The 17,714-nt window shown below is 32.1% G+C and overlaps 1 protein-coding gene across 1 annotated transcript; it reads left to right on the plus strand.

The window, feature by feature from the left end:
• Nucleotides 1–1,080: 1,080 nt before the first annotated feature.
• Ns3 (Nucleostemin 3) lies at nucleotides 1,081–17,709 on the plus strand. Its single transcript, XM_074175096.1, has 8 exons — nucleotides 1,081–1,221; nucleotides 2,253–2,447; nucleotides 2,508–2,755; nucleotides 3,786–4,473; nucleotides 9,613–10,012; nucleotides 13,871–14,076; nucleotides 14,138–14,241; nucleotides 17,433–17,709. Exons 2-8 carry the CDS (start codon nucleotides 2,349–2,351, stop codon nucleotides 17,557–17,559), a joined length of 1,872 nt encoding a protein of 623 aa, XP_074031197.1. The 5' UTR covers nucleotides 1,081–1,221; nucleotides 2,253–2,348; the 3' UTR covers nucleotides 17,560–17,709.
• The last annotated feature ends 5 nt before the right edge of the window (nucleotides 17,710–17,714 follow it).

Consider the following 17,714-nt stretch of genomic DNA (forward strand, 5'->3'; position numbering starts at 1 on the left):
TTGGAATTTCTTTTCAATCACAGAGAAACAACTGCAACTAGTTGCAGTTGCTAGCAACATGTGAAATTTGCAAGCAGGTTATTTCCTTCAAATCTTCCGTGACAAATTTAAAGCGTCATATGCTTAAAAAAAACACCGCACGGTAAAAATTCTACCCACTAAAGCAGTGTTTATCAAACTTTTCGAATTCACGGCTCCCTTATGTTTTTTGAAGGTTATCGCGGCGCTCTGAACGTAAACATTACATTAGATATTTAGGTAATAAAAGTAGGTAGGTGGCTGTCTGAACGGATTGCATTTTGCAATTACTAATATTATCATATTATCAGAGGATTTTTTTTAAATAGGTACCGACGTATTACCTTTACTCTCAGTTATCTATGTTGTAAAACATTGTACCTTGAGACTCACCCGTGGCCCTCGGCGCCCCAGTAAAGGTTCCACGACGCCCCAGGGCGCCACGGCGCACACTTTGTAAAACACTGTCCTAAAGGAATAGTGAAAACTCACGTTGAGGAGAATTCACAGGGACAGGGATCTACAATTTTGCAACAGGTGGGTATTTAATTAATTCGTTTTACATTTTTATGTTTAAAATTTCATAGAAAACAATTTTGTTTTGTCAATGCTCAATGCAGTCGAGAGCACAGGTCACATAGCGGTCCCGTCATCCAGTTCCAGCACCAACCTGCGCAAGCGTCTTTGGAATAGCCACTCACCGTCTGACTGAACAAGTTCAGTTCATTGAAAAGAACAGGTTCACTGAACAGTTGACTGATACCTGTTCCGAAAAACCAGTTCGGTTCTTTTGGGCCCATCTCTACATCATATGTGTCGCATTAGTGTTGTTAGGTCGATTCACAAATGCATTGGAAGGGTTTAAATGCCTGCCGTTCGAAGTATGTGCACGTGCATATGTATTTTGTTGTCTGATATGACAGATTAATATCGTACTCATGTGTCATAATAAAGCGTGTTCCTTTTATACCCATTTACTTTACGATACAATCGAACTGTTATTTTTTTGTCACCGACATTTAACCGACGGATTTCATCAAACTTTTCTCTTTCTCACTAGTATACATCGATGATGACCGATTAGCAGTCAAGAGTCTTCTAATGGTTGGGGCTAATCAAAGATATACTACTGAAAACAAAATTTGAATTTGAAAGTTTAAAGAAGTTGAAGAAGTATTACAGGAGTGGTTGTTATTCATTTTGGTAAGTAGTAGTGTGACATGGCTCAAAATATGAAGAAGTTGTTAGTATTTAGGTATGACAAATAAATACATAAGTGAATATTTTGTTTTGACAATAATAGTATCCTGACACTTGTTATTTTCGGCCACTGCTTCTCTTTTCACTAAAAATAACCTTCACCGTAAACTAATCAATGACGTTATATTTTGCGATCGATCGGTGAAATTCTTCTGATGAAAAAAGTATCAAGCAGATATTTTGAAGCATCCAAGTTATCACTTCGAATGAAACAATCTGAATATGTTCTTCACAAAGACGCAATTTATGTTGACTCACTTCTCAAATATCAAATCAGTTGCAAAACCAAAATTCGACATCGATCGCCGAACGAGATTCGTCCTGTGACTTTTAATTCAGCTTTTACTACAAGACACCTAGTTCAAACTAGAACCCAGAAAACAACATATTCGTGATTCAGCAGTAAATAAGTTTATGGTGTTTGAGTGAAAGAATTATTTGGATTCCAGTTTCAATCCTTTCAAAAAAAGCAAATATCAAAGACATCTATTTCGGAGGTTGATGGGATGTTAGACTAGGATATTGTGACAATAATTTTTTGAAATTATTTGCTTCCTTCCTTTCTTCAGAAGATTCCTACATTTTTTGTATTAAGATGGAGAAGTAGAAAGCCAAAACCTTTATTTCCCAAAAATTATTCTCTCACTAAAATAAACCTCTTCCAATTTGTACATGGAGATTGTCTCGATATAATATAATACATATCTCTTTGACATCAAAGAGTAATATTTCGCTGATATCACAATCACGATATAATTGTGAATATTACAAAAGTACTTCACCAAGACGTAATTTCGTCATATCAGAGCAATATCGCAATATTCATCGTCATATTCCGAGGACATCTGTGAGTCGTTACCATGTTAGATAGATAGTGTCGGATATAATATACGTGAGGTGCTTGCAGATCATGAACATTTTGTTTTTTTTGACAATTGTCCTTAGCGCACCATCTAGCTATGATGAATTTTCAGAAAATCAAGAAGAAGAAAAAATTTAATTTTGAGGTTAGTGGTTGATAAATAAAATCAGGTTGTGTTTTTTTTGTTGTGAAACGAGATTTTTGCAATATGGGAAAGAAAAATCAAAAAAGCGGTTTAGGTCGAAGTCTTATTAAAGACAGATTTGGTAGCAGTAAAGGGCGAAAAATGGTTGCCAATAATTCAATGGTAAATGAAAGAGAAATTAATAACTTAACTTATTCAATTTGATTTTTCTTGTTATTTTAGTTACATACGACTGAGATTCAGGATGGATATGACTGGGGACGATTGAATCTGCAGTCCGTTACAGAAGAGTCCTCTTTCCAAGAATTTTTGTCTACGGCTGAATTGGCTGGAACTGATTTTCAAGCTGAAAAACTCAACATAAAATTCATAAATCCCAGATCTAATGTGGGCTTACTTACTGCAGATGAGCTCAAACATGCAAAAGATATGCACAAAAAACATGAAACCGCTTTAAAAATACCCAGGAGGTAAATAAACAATAAAAGTAATTTATTTATTTATAAAACTTACATAAAAATAGACTACAGACTAGCTCAAATTATTCAAGTATTATACATTTGAAAATGCACACCAACAAAACATTCAACAGGTTCCTCGCTGGTCCAGAGCTTTTCTATATATCATATCAAAATTAATTTTTCTTGTTGGAAATATGTACCACAGCCTCAAGGCATATTCAGTAGAGGTTCCTGATCTATATCTCTGCTTCATTAGGGAAAACTTTTCACTATTGTCATTTTTGTTGCAATCATTAATTGACATTGATTTGGTATGCATTGTCAAGTTGCAGACAAATCTTTAACAAATATTTCAAATCAAACTAGTCCCTACACTAATCTCTGAAGAACTTCTGGTTTATTTCATATTTTTCTGACTAATACCTTCATCACAATTTGAATTTTTTGTCTGTTCATTCAAAGAATGATGTTTCGGAATTTAGATTATTTTAGGGTTTATTCCTAATATGTACGGGTAATTAGTTATAGATGCTTATACCATTCAAAAGGGGACCATTTAATGTTATTTGGAGGATAATTGAGTTTGGATAGATGGAATAAATATGTCTAGTTTGATTTTCATGTATATCTGCATGTCTGTACAGGCAGACCGCAGGTAAAATATTTAGCGCTTGACATATAGCTCTAAGTGCTGTTTCCTGTAAAAATATCACACTCTCATTCAACGCTCTTCCAAATATGAACTCAACAATCAAAATATAAACGAAAAAATAATACACATCTATTGATGATGAATAATATATAATTAAATGATTTTGCAATAGCATTCAAAATACCAGATTCAATTAATTCATTTCTTTTAATTGCGATTGGCAAATTTTTTTTTGTCTTTATTCTTTTTATTACTTGAGATGAGTTTATTTATTATGTTTTTTTATTCCTTGAATTGACTTATGTTTCTTTGAATTAGTTATTATTATTTTTATCTCACTACTCTTAAATTTGATATTTTAATAATTTCTTTTTTTTATTACTTCAGACCTGCATGGACAGCAAAAACAACTCCAGAAGACTTGGATAAAAATGAAAAAGAAAGCTTTCTTGAATGGAGGCGTTCATTGGCTGAACTTCAGGAAGAGCAAGGAATACTTTTGACTCCATACGAGAAAAATCTAGAGTTCTGGAGACAACTATGGCGGGTTGTTGAACGTAGCGATGTTATTGTTCAAATAGTTGACGCGAGAAACCCACTGCTCTTTCGCTGCGAGGACCTGGAGAAGTACGTTAAGGAAGTCTCTGAGGAGAAAATGAACCTGATACTAGTCAACAAAGCAGATTTTTTGACTGAACAGCAGAGACAATGCTGGGCGGAGTATTTTTCTTCTCATGATACACGAGTCGCCTTTTTTTCTGCCCAACTGGCTTCTGAGGAGGAAGATGCACCTAAAAAGTCTAGTAGTGAAAATGACAAAGTAGAAGATGATGGAACCAAAAGTAGTTCTCCAGATATAGAAGTTGTGAAACGAGATTTTGCCAAATTGGAATCTGCTGTGGAAGAGAATGCACAACTTCTGAACCAAATTGTTGATAAGATTGAAGAAATTATTGGGAAAACTAGTTTAGATGGGATAGATGGGAAGGAATCCGGTACCATAAAAAATTCTAGTAGATTACTTAGCAAAGGAGAACTGATAGAACTTTTCAAAACAATTCATCATGGTTCCAAGGTAATGAAAATAATAATAATGTCTTCTGTGTCAAAGCTATTTTCCGGGTTTTTTTGGCAGTGGTCTGCAGATTTATATGCCTGATGTCTCATCTACTACTGCGGTAGACATCAAATGTAGTAGACAAAAATGTAAAAACCTGTAGACCACGGCCAAAATAAACAGAAAATAGCTTTCACATAGTTATTTCCGGCCGTGAATGTTTACACTCTTTGGTCAATGAAACCCTTATTTACAAAAAGCTAGTGAATATATTTAATAACTTTAAAACAGATTAACAAAATGTAAATTACATCGAATTGAAGGGGTTATATTACATCCTTCTGAAATACAATATTATGAACAATAATATTTCATATACACAGTAAACTTAAGCTGAAATTAGTGTTGGAAACATGAGAGGATTTCAAATGTAGTTATAATTATTTTGTAGATATTTATTTTCATAACAATTGTAAATTTTAAATTGGAAGGGGTTCATTTTTAGGAGCGATTAATTTTTAGGAAAGAAAGGTTTTGTCTTTCTACTTCTCCATCTTCATACAAAAAAAAAATATGGACATCTTCTAAAGGAAGGAAGGAAGCAATCAATTTAAAAAAGGAAACTCTATATAATAATGATGTTTATTTCAGAAAATGCCACAATTATCTGTATAAAAAATAATTACGACATTTAATAAAATGACGTCACACACAATTAGGTATATTTCAAAACTGATGTTTTAAAAAATCCTCAACACGATAGGGTTCTAGATCTACAAGTATCTTTTTGATGTTTTTTCTAAATTGATTGCTACTAGCAGAATGTCTAACAAGTACTGGTAACTTGTTGTAAAATTTCATTGCCATATAATAGGGAGATTTTTCAGTAAGTCTCAATGTATGATATGGATAAATGAGGTCATGCCTCCTAGTGTTATATTCGTGTTCTGTAGCATTTAGATTAAAAAGTTCTCTATTTTTAAACAAGTACATCAAACATTCAAAAATATACAGAGCATATACAGTCATGATGTTATTATTCTTAAAAACTGTTCGACAAGAGTCCTTATAATGTTTGTAATTGATTATCCCAATTACTCTTTTTTGTATAACAAATATTCTATTTGTATTCTTGTTGGATCCCCAAAAAATGATTCCGTATCTCATGACAGATTCAAAATTTGCATATGTTGTGACCAGTTCAGCCATTCATCAATGTAAACACCCAAAAACTTGGTGTCATGTGATAACTGAAAGGAATTATTGAAAAATGATATATCATTTAGCTTTTCCTCTGCTGTTAGATAGTTTGCAAATAGCATCACTTTAGTTCTCGACTCGTTCAATACTAACTTATTTGTTTTCAACCAGTTTTTTGTTTTCTGAAAAATGTTACAACAGTTTACCATCATCTCCGGATATGTTTCTCCCCCTGTCAGAAGGCTTGTATCATCAGCATATATAGTTATTAATTGATTCTCTACTTATTCAGATTTGCATAAATCATTCATAAATATAACGAATAACAGTGGGCCCGCTACACTTCCTTGCTGTATACCTATAGATGTTGTTATAATATCAGATTTGAAGTTTTTTGAGTCTTTAGTGATACTGACTCTGTTGTCTGTTTGCTATATATGAGTGAAACCATTTCGGAGCATTTCCTCTTATTCCACATTTCTTTAATTTGATTAACAAGATATTATGATCTAGTCTAGACAGTCGTATGCTTTTGACAAGTCAAGAAACATACCCAGAGCTAGATGCCGTTTTTCCATCAGATCAATTATGTTCTGCGTATATTGGAAGATTGCCGTTTGTGTTGATTTTTTTTGTAAGTAGCCATGTTGATTATCACTGAAGATATTACACTCATGAAAAAACTGTATAACTTTATTACACATTGCGTTTTCAAATAATTTAGAGAAACTTGGGTGTAAGCTTATGGGTCTGTAATTTTCAATACAATTTGTATCCCCTTTTTTATGTAATGGTTGTATAACTGAAAGCTTGAGTTGCAAAGGAAAAATGCCAAAATTCAAGGAATTGTTAATTATGTGTGATAAAATATCTTTAATTACTATTGTGCATTTTCTTATCAAACAAGTTGGAATTTCATCTTCTCCGCTTGAATATTTGTTCTTCAAATTATTTGACATTGCAACCACATCATTTGGAGTTATTGGTTGTATACACATCGACTGAGGGTTTTCCATTATTTCACAAGTGAAATGTTCATTATTATTCTCAACTAATTTTGAGGATATTTTTCTGAAATAATTATTGAATTTATTCGATATATCGAATATCGATTTTATGTCTCACAATGAGTTCAATCTACTCATGTCATCGATGACAGTACGAAATGCTATTCATTTGCTTTTTTGATTAAATCCTAGTCATAGGAATCTTGTTCATATTGAAACGGGTATATTTTCAGGAGAGATTAATTTTTGGGAAAAACAGATTTTGGCTTTCTACTTCACCATCTTCATACTAAAACTTACAAGTGTTTTATACTTCATCTCACTTGGAGAGTAATTAAATTGTTCAGAGATAGAGAGTAGAATAATTAATTGACCATTCATACAATATACATTAACATTTATCCACATAGAAATGAGATCAATAAAACATAGCTTTGCTGAATTCTGTAAACTTAAAAAAATAATGAGAAAATATATTTGAAATAGTCCAGCTGTCTCAATATATTCTTCTATTGTATTTCATTTTTTGTTAGAAACTTCTGAAATTCATATATTTTACAGAGGGGTGTAGATTGAACACATTTAATTTCAAAGATTTTTTTTGGCAAACTGCTAGCCTATATCCGGGAATATACAATAATTCTGCAGATCTTATGCACTTTTCTCAATCACCAGACATTTCACTAACCAAGTTGGTGTTTTCAAGAGATAAATAAAAATTGTAACATTAGTTTTCTTCATTGCCTAGAGACACCAACTTATTTGGTGATTCATTTCATGCTTGAGGTTCCAGGATGCCAACTTTAAATTCCACATTGAAAATTCTAGGGATTGTTAAACTTATTAATTCAAGAGAGGAGACCTACAAAAATCGAGTTTCTCATTTGAGGGTATATATTTCTGTTTTGAATTGATTTGTTAATTTCCATGGCCTCCAACAAATTAATTTTTTCCCTTTATTACATATGTGTAGGATTTTGAGGTTATCTTTATTAATCTTGTGTTTTGATTCTTGAAGATGTTCGTACATTGCAAATTTTTTGTCCAAACAGACGTGTTCATACAGTCTTATGTCAAAATTTCTTCTAGTTTGGCCTGTATATACTGCAGAGCATTCACCACGTTCTATGTGGTATATATAGAATAGAATATATTCGATTAAAATGCTGACACATACCAGAATTGATAGAATCAAGATCAATTGAGTGCAATTTTCAGGGGTTTCATTTAAGGATGTGATAATGAAAATAGAGATGATTCCTAAAAGATGTATATTTTCATTTAAATATACTATATTTTAGTTTTAAGTCTATCAGTCTCTGTTTTCTGATAGTGAAAAGTAATGAATACAGAACGCTAACAGAGTGCTCAAACAAAATTTTGTAATTTCGTCTTGTGCTACAGCTGATATAGGCCAGTTTATAATCCTTCACCATGTGCACCCTGTTTTTGTATGACAAGCGGGTCCTTATATCACTTGCTGTGACGTACGTCTGGGAATTTAATCAAAAATACTTGTTACAACTAATAACTATGTTTATTTATTCATATACAATCAATATTGTTATATCATTTTAATTGAAAATATTTATATAATAATGAATAGGTATGCTCATTTGAAAAGATACTAGCTATAAGCAAAAATTATGATTATAGAGGTTTTACAATTTCATCGGCTGAATGGTCTAATTTTCATATGTGATCCTCTTCTTTTATAACATGTTCAATACATTTTCACCATTTCTCAAAATCAACATTTTTTAAGGATTCCTTGAAAAGTATTTTGACATCTTTTATTTTGAATGTCGTGTTTCTTCTCACATCAAAACTCTACTTGTTCTACTCATTAAACATGAAAAAGCGGAGCACTGGTTCAGTGTCAACGAACTCATGATGAATGAGGAAAAATCACAAAACATGATTGTTTATATGGCTCTGCCATTACCTGAATTCCAGTGTGTCAAATTATTGGGTTTCACTCTGGACAATAGGCTAAATTGGTCCTGCCACATTTCAAGTTGTAAGCTATCGAGTGGCTTATTTTTACTTAGACAGCTGAATTTAGAGATTCTTGCCGTGAATCAATCTTCACTCATGACATGTCGGTGCCTTCTTTGTATGTTTACTCAAGCCTTTTAGATATTCACAAAAGGGCCCCCTTGTTTCCCAAGCAATTCAGTTTACACAATCATGATACACGTAACAGCAATTTTATTAGACCTCAATGTTTCAGGCTGATGAAATCACAAAAAAACTCCTATGATTTTAAATTGTATAATGCACTTCCTGCCAATATTAAAATAATGAATTTGTTTTGTGTTAAAAAAGTTATAAAAAAATATAAAAAAAAAACTTTTTATTCCACTTCAGAATATCTAGAACATGTGCGTAGACACACTTTTGACGCAAGAAAGATGCTCGCCGAACCTCCACACTTAATTTGAATATGTTTTAATGTACCCCGTAAACTTGTTACTGTTTATTTTATTTTACAGAAAACTTTGTACCTTGCACCTATTTATTTTTCTGACTTGTCATAAATGTATTTTACACTTAACATGATCAAATAAATATATCTGTCTATCATATATAACATGCACTTCTTGTATCTTTAAAGTAGGATACTCAGCTACATATTTTTTATCTGTTTCTCAAAAGTTCAGTTGAACCTCAAGGTAAGGTGACAAATTTATAGAGCTATTGAAAATATACAGAGTGGTACACTAAATAATGGAGTTATTGGCCAATCTTTTATATAACCAAAATTTCAGATATAGTTACAGCCTTCCCAAATATCCTTTGACAAACATTTTTAAATTCTATTATACAATCGTTTCAATCATACAGTTTATATTGAATCTCAGTGATTGATGACCATATTATTTTTATAACGTTTTTCATTATTTTAACATAATCATATAAATGCTGTATATTTTTATTTTACTTGAAGGTCACAGAGGGCATTACGACAATTGGCTTAGTGGGTTATCCTAATGTCGGTAAAAGCTCCACAATAAACGCTCTGATGGGCAAAAAAAAAGTGTCGGTATCAGCGACTCCGGGCAAAACGAAACATTTCCAAACCTTGTACCTCGACAAGGACATCCTTTTATGCGATTGTCCTGGACTGGTGATGCCCAGCTTCGTTTTCTCCAAAGCGGAGATGATTCTTAACGGGATTCTTCCTATCGACCAGATGAGAGATCACGTTCCGCCGACGAATCTCCTGACGAGTTGGATTCCGAGGCACGTTATCGAAGACAAGTATGGGATAATGTTGCCAAAGCCTTTGGAAGGGGAAGATCCAGACCGGCCGCCTTTCGCTGAGGAGTTGTTAAATGCCTATGCCTGTGAGTAGATTTTTTAATAGTATTATGTGAAGTAAGGTAAAACTACCTGTAATATAAACAATATCAATTACAAGCAGCCTAAAATGCATGAGCAGTTAATTGAAACTATCCTCAATTATGAAACCTCAATAATAATAATAATATTCCTTTATTTTTTCATTTGATGCACAAAGGTTACATAAATTATTGAAAACGTCAAAATTTCAGTTACATTGAACAAGGACATGTCAACAATTACAAATTAACTTATATATGTATATATGAAAAACATCAATAATACAGTTTGAATGATAAAAAATAATTATCATAAAAAGAAATCGTTAATTGAATAACAACACTTACAAAGTAGGACCTTTTTCAGACTTAATTCAAAAATATGAACAATGGGGGATGATTTTTATATGATCATCAAGAATACTATAGAGCTTACAACCAATACAATAAAAATTTCTTTGATACAGATATGTGTGATGAAAATCAGGCTGCAATATATTTCTATGACGGGTGTTATAGCAGTGATTGTTATCTATTGCTAACTTATTATTTTTATTCTTATAGATCTAAGTGCTAGCTTCCAGTATATACAGGATGTAACTGAATAAGTGTGAAACATTTAAGGAGGTGATTCCTCATCGAAAAAAAGATAGGATCTTTCATATAAAGAAACTTCATTGGAGCATCCCTTGTTAAGCTACAGCTCCTGAAAGGGGGTACATAAAATTTGTATAACAATTTGTATAACTACTCAGCTTATTAGACAATAGTTCTGTATGACTTGCCCATTGCACATGTTTGTCGAACATTACTCCAAAAAGTTTCACCTCATCACTACAAGTTATTTGTTTTTCTGTATTTTTGAATGACACAGGTGATTTTTGTTTGGAGCATCCAAAAAATACTGTGACTGTTTTGTTGTAATTCAGTAATAGACAATTCTTTTCAGACCACAGAACGATATCTTCATAAATCCTCTCAGTTTTACTCAGTAGTATGCCTATGCTTTTTTAAAAAATTAGTAAATTGGTATCGTCTGCATAACACACTATTTTCATATCTTAGTTTCTTCTCATTAGACTGATTATATCATTTACAAATATATTAAACAATAAAGATCCCAATACAGATCCTTGAGGTACAGTTTGATTTATTTCAACCTGAGTTCTGCCATTTAAATATGATTCAAATAATTTTAGTGGTATCCTCCTAACTACGTACGATTCTATATTACTATATAAAAGCCTATGATTTGGAAGTTTCACAAATCAGCAATTTTCAATAATTGATATGAACAAAAATGTGGGGACAATTTTTTCATGAATTCCGACAATAATTTGTATATTCTAACTACAGTTTTGAGCTAAGTTTATTCCTGAAAATTCCTTCTACTGAACTTTCCAGTTTTTTTCGGAGACAGATAGGTACAAATAAAGATCAATTTTGAAACATCTATGATTATTTTGGAATTGCACACTTCATTGTAGTAATCTTGACAGATTTTATCTAATGATCACTTGTCAGGCTAAGGTGTCACTGAAAGGGACTTATCATCAGCATAAATGATGCAGTTTTTGTCGACTAATTCGTTAATGATAATAATATGCATTATCATCGAAAGAATCAGAGGTCTTATCGAAAAAAAGCTGCAAATGTACTCTGTACATTAAAACTAGTACACGAAGGCAAAAATGATTGTTCAAATAGATATAAAACACCAAAAACAAAATGAAAATAGCTTATATACAGAATAAAAGCTATATCTGCAGATATGTGATGAAATTGACTGATATTCGATGAAAATCTATAAAGTATTCAAGTATCAGTGGAAGTGGAATTGGCCACCGTGGTAGTGCGCCCGACTCACGATCGGAAGACCGTGGGTTCAATACCCGCCTCGACCAGATATTTTTCTCGAGAGAATTTATCTGGTTGAAGTTGGAATGATTCTGCAACCGTGTTAGGAATCACACGTTTAAAGGTGAGACCTCAGCTCGCACAAATTTCTCAACTTCTGAGAGTTGTCGTTTATATGGGGCGACATCTGATTAACGGAAAAACAGATTTAAAACTGTACAATAGCTTCATCAGACATATTCATACTAACCTAACCTAATATTAACCATACCTAACCTAACCTAACTACACACAGTGCATGTATTTTTAGTGAAAATCTCGCACAGTGTTACAGCACAAATATATACATTCAACTATTTTATTCAAACACATAAAATATATATGTAGACTGGAGAGATATATCACAAAATCGGACAATAGGAGAAAAATTCAAAATATTACGAAAGAAATTTAGAAATAATAATCTCTCCCAACTACCTACACAGTAGGGTCTGGTAAACGTCTATCGGAAAACAACTACTTCCCCGGCTAATACCACGCTGGATATTGAATTATATCCGACAGAAATTTTTGCAAGGTTTCTCACAGAGGCTAGCCTCGCGGTCCGCAGGTGATATACTTGAATTATTTCGGCATGGTCCTGCTGCTGTCGGATATAATTCAATATCTAGCGTGGTATTAGTCGGGGGAAGTAGTTGTTTTCCAAATATTATTTTGAACTATTTGTTTTCATTGTGGAAATATAAAAATAGTTTGAATTGAAGAGGTTATATTTTTAGGAGTGATTAATTTTTGGGAAAGAAAGTTTTTGGCTTTCTACTACTCCATCTTGATACAAAAAACAACATCCTTGTTTTTTGTATCAAGATGGAGTAGTAGAAAGCCAAAAACTTTCTTTCATAAAAATAGTATAATTTTAAAATAATTTTTTTGACAAAATATTATCATTGCATATACATACATAACATAAGATAACATTACAACATGTGTTTCAATAACAAAAGTGTTCTTGCTTATAGATCATATATTTTCCATCATAGCACAAGTAGTTATACATGAATTTCGTTGGTATAAGAATATTCTATTGAGGCCAATTAATTTTTATTGTTGTTTTTATTTTTATGTTTGTTTTAATAAATGAATATTAGACTATTCATGTATGTTAATTTATCAATTACTATAATACATACTAGACATACTGTCTCCATGAAACTCTTCTAAATAATAGGTTCTACTTACCACACAATAAGTATTTCAGTGATTACCAAAGTTTACAATCATCCTCTATAATTTTGATATGGCCAGGCAAATGATTGAACATCTAAGGTCATTATAATATATATTGTATAGCGATTGACTGGAGTAGAGGCTGGTTTGGGTAATCTTAGGTCATTAGTCCAACGAAGGGAATAATTATATTAGCATTATTGATCAAACTATTCTTTTACATTACACATGAATCTTATAGCCTTTTTTTATATTGTGAAAATAGTCTGCAGTTTAGTTTTGCAATTTACTCCCCAGAAGTGAATTCCATCTTGAATTAGAATCTATAATTGAGAAATAATCTAATTTAGTGGCCAGCAATCCTAGCCATACAAGTTATTCTGACTGCAAAACATTCTGAAGCTAGTTCTTATCAAGGAAAATTTAGAACTAGCCCTGTTTTCAATCACCTGTCAATGTCTTTTGTTGAAAATGGAATGCTGTCGATAGAGCAGAAAAATGTTCATTTTGGAGACATTAAATGACAGCAAATATGCCATAATATTGTATCATTGGTGAATAGTGTGAATTTCCCTTCTTTGTGTAAAACAAAAAAGTGTCAATCACAGTATTGAGTCTTGCTATACAGCATTTTTTCTAAAATAGATTATTTACAAAAATGGTCCTAATATGGTTCCCTGTGGAATAGCAATAGATAGTGTAGTCTGTGCAAAATTTGATTGTCAATTAATTGAATCAAGTTATTTTTTAGCTACTACTAATATTTTCAATATATTTCAGATAATAGAGGTTTCATGACTTCTAATGGACAACCGGATAACTCGAGAGCATCCAGATACATTCTTAAAGACTACATGAATGGAAAACTCTTGTACTGTCACGCACCTAAAGGTGTAGACCAAAGTACTTATCATACTTGGCCTGAAAGGCAGAAAATAGTTTCAGAAAGTAAAGTTCTACCACCCAGAGCTGTACTTGCCATCAAGGTATGTCTAACTTATTTCCTTCAATCGTAATTTTTCATTCTTTCTTTAAACATTTTTCCAGCCTTGCTACGACACAGTTGAGGATATAGACAAAGTGTTTTTCAATCCCGCTAAAAAGGCAGTTCACGCCAAAGGCCTTCCTGGGAAAGCAATCAATTTAACAAGGTAAAGAAATCCATTCATATATAGTTATTCTTCAGATTAACCTGCATTTGAAGTTACTGTTCTTACATTACAGCCTTCATATTTTGTTGAATCTGAACATCTCGTATGGACTGCAGTGCACAAAAAATATATCAAATGGTTCCAAAAGTTGATGCACACCTCCAAAAGTGATGTAATGATGTAAATTCCTTCATAAATATGTATTTTGTTCAATATTCATATTACAATAATTATAAAAGAATTGATAGGAAACTGATAAAGCTCCAAAGAGGGATCATTTTAACCAACAATTAGAAAGTACAATATTCACCGTGAAAAACTCTTAACAATTGAGAGGAAATCATAAAAAATCTCCTGCCAAGTTAATTTGCCTTGAAAGAACTGACTATCTTTCATCATTCTATAGCAGAAAAACTAATGAATTCAACCAAAATTCATTGAAATTCCCTAATCATATAGCTATACCAAATTCAGTTACTTACTGTTCTGCAAATGAAATAAAAGGAATTTTTTTAGGAATACAAAACTCTTTGGGGTGGAATAACATCTCATTAAAACATTCCTAGCATTCCATGATATGTTGGACATTTTTGCAGAAGCTATCAGTAAATCAGATGAAAAGGATATTTCCACCTTTTTTAAAAATGACTGAACTAATCGGAGTATTTCAAGATGACAATCCAAATCTATCAGAATTTTTCAGGCCTATTTCACTATTACTAACCTAGAGAAGTTGATTAAGAAAAGAGTACAGCTTGTCTATTGTAGAAAGAACTTTCTAAATTTCGATAGGCCATTAGTTGCGCCTTCAGCCCATTAGATGCGTTGAAGGTAACAGCGATCAGTTGCAATAATAATCTCGTCATGCTTGACAAGCGCTAGTATCCATCCTCTTTCGTCCTTATGCATAGCCTATCAGGGTCAGGGAATGTGCAATTTATGAGAATTCTCGAATCATTTCATAGACTTGACAAGCTGTCCCAAGCTTTTTTAAACTATATTCCTCCCAAATTGGTTTCCAAATGTCAAAAACCAGACTAGCCGCAATGTTTATTTGGTTTGAAAATTTTTATATTCAGCTGAATACGGGTGAAGTTGCCACTGCACTCTTTAATGATTTGAGGATAAATACTTCTACAAAATTTGAATTGGTTCAAATCTTATTCATCACATCAAATTGGGAATGAAATGTAACGTTCCGCAAAGGTCTATTCCCAGCCTGCTTTCCTTATATATATAAATCCTTTATTTAGCAATGAAACTGCTAATACAATACATCTATAATTAAATACAACACCACAATGTGTTAGTCAACTAAACTCAGGAATAAAATTTAAAAGTATGAGTACTACAATAAATATACAACATCTACTTAAAATATCACAGTTGTTAGTCAATATAAAACACAAAATACAAATATCGAATCCAAAAAAAAAAAGTTTATAGTCAAAATTTATATTATATAAAGGCTAGTTCATTCACCCAATAGATGACTCTTCAACTTTCTTTTGAATAATGTATGTAAATAATCAGGATGTCATATAAATTGTAGTGAAATTCACAATTTTACAGATGATCTGTCTGTTGAATTCTGTTTTTTTCTGTTAACCAGCCGTTACATTCATTCTGATACATCTATACTTTGGATAAAGTTGGAGAAGTAGAAATCCGAGAAGCTTTTTCCCAAAATTAGAATACCTTACTAAATAATGGGGAAAATGATACATCAAGAGTCAAAGAATGATGCGACAAGAACTTACTATCTTTTAATTTATCTAATACCAATATAGTTAATATCAAATGCAATTTATATTACATTGCTCTTAGTGAACAATTCATTGATTCTAAAGAGGAGAATGAATTTAGATAATGAAGAGTTTCAAGATCACATCACTAAAATTTAGCAAAAAATTTTCAAGTTATGAAATGTTTTTCCAAATAAAATGAATTTGTTATTGAATATTGTTGATCGTCATATGGTAGACGAAACAGAACTTGTATTGATTTCTTACTAACAGTGAAAATACAGGTGATACTAGAGCACAAAGACAAACAATTCTCGATTCTACCAGACAGCACTGTCTCAACCCGTCATTAGTCTCATATGTGGTCCTGAATGAATATGTAAAAGTGTATCCGTGTGTATGTGCGATATAGTTTTTTTTGTGTGATTTTCTGTTATGTAGTTAAAAATAGAATAACTTATTTTGATTTTTATGTGTAGATAAAGTACATAAATATGTTTATATTAGGCTTGCCTATCTGGAAAAAAGTTCTTGTTCCTAAACCTATACGCTGGACTGTCTACAATGCGTTACATATACAAACATCTTAATAGAGTTCTTTGTCTGAGGTACAAATCTCACATCACTGGAACCGTTATTAAATCCACCATTATTAAATCATTTCTAAAAACCTTTTGGTGTAAATAGATATTTACTAAAAAGTTGGAACCTAGACTGAATGTTTTTTCAACATTTCTTTGTATAAGATGTAATATCAATGAAATGAAAATAAAACATGCAATACATACTGTGATTCTTGCCAAAACATTTGACCCTGCGATTTGGAATATATTACATAAGAATGGGTTTAACCCCCCAAAGTAGGGATATGTAGGTTTTTTCAACCGCCCTCCCCCTCGGGACCCTTACATTATTAATGAATGGCCCCTTTGATCATTTTGAACATGTTCATGCACGACATCAATGTTTTCACTATAATATAAAAAATTTGTATCAACATGAAGTTCGACCTCCCCCTTCAGTTTCAAATATGATATTGAGTTCATATAAATCAAAGTGTTGGATCTAATATAGACCCTTGGACCAAACCACATGTAATACACAAACTGTTGTGTGGTTTCTAAATAATTTTAAAAACTTTTCCTAATACTAACGTTGAATAACTTTTTTTTTTCTAATATTTTACGATTGACAACCAAATGCTAAAGATACTAAGCAGCATTTTTGTTTATAATCTATTTTTTGTTGAATATCTGTAATGGTTTTGAAAGCAGCCAATTCCGTATTCGTAGCTATTCGAAATCCATACTGACCATACTTTGGAAATTTGATCAACCAATAACTCATGATTTTTGAAAATACCAGGTAAATAAAAATTGACCCATAATTGTTCAAGCAACTCTTCTCGTCATTTTTAAATATTGGTGACACTTTTGCTATTTTCAGTGATCAGTCTTCTCATTCAAGTACGAGCAGCGAAATAGAAAAACCATGGAAACAACACAATAAACATAAGAACAAAGGAAAAAAAGAGAAATTGAGGAGGGTTTACGCTCATCTGGACCAACACTGATGCATTTAGGGAGACAAGAGTAGGAGTGGTTGAACTGGTTATCAAAGGGAATTACTATTGTTTTACCTTCGTGGTTTTGAAAGAATTAACCTTGTATAAATGTGATATTTTTAATACTGTTGTACTGAAAATAAACATTCGTTACGTACATTTTT

The sequence above is a fragment of the Leptinotarsa decemlineata genome, unplaced genomic scaffold, assembly GCF_025532065.1.
Source record: "Leptinotarsa decemlineata unplaced genomic scaffold, Ldec_3_MD MMD2_tig00000882_RagTag_RagTag, whole genome shotgun sequence".
Classification (NCBI taxonomy): domain Eukaryota; kingdom Metazoa; phylum Arthropoda; class Insecta; order Coleoptera; family Chrysomelidae; genus Leptinotarsa; species Leptinotarsa decemlineata.

What these genes read in the sequence shown, in the direction of transcription:
- Ns3 (XM_074175096.1), top strand. Translation starts at nt 2,349, where the DNA reads ATGGGAAAGAAAAATCAAAAAAGCGGTTTAGGTCGAAGTCTTATTAAA. An exon ending in CAATTCATCATGGTTCCAAG is followed by an intron (nt 4,474 to 9,612) that starts GTAATGAAAATA and finishes TTTTACTTGAAG; the next exon opens with GTCACAGAGGGCATTACGAC. An exon ending in AAAGCAATCAATTTAACAAG is followed by an intron (nt 14,242 to 17,432) that starts GTAAAGAAATCC and finishes TGCTATTTTCAG; the next exon opens with TGATCAGTCTTCTCATTCAA.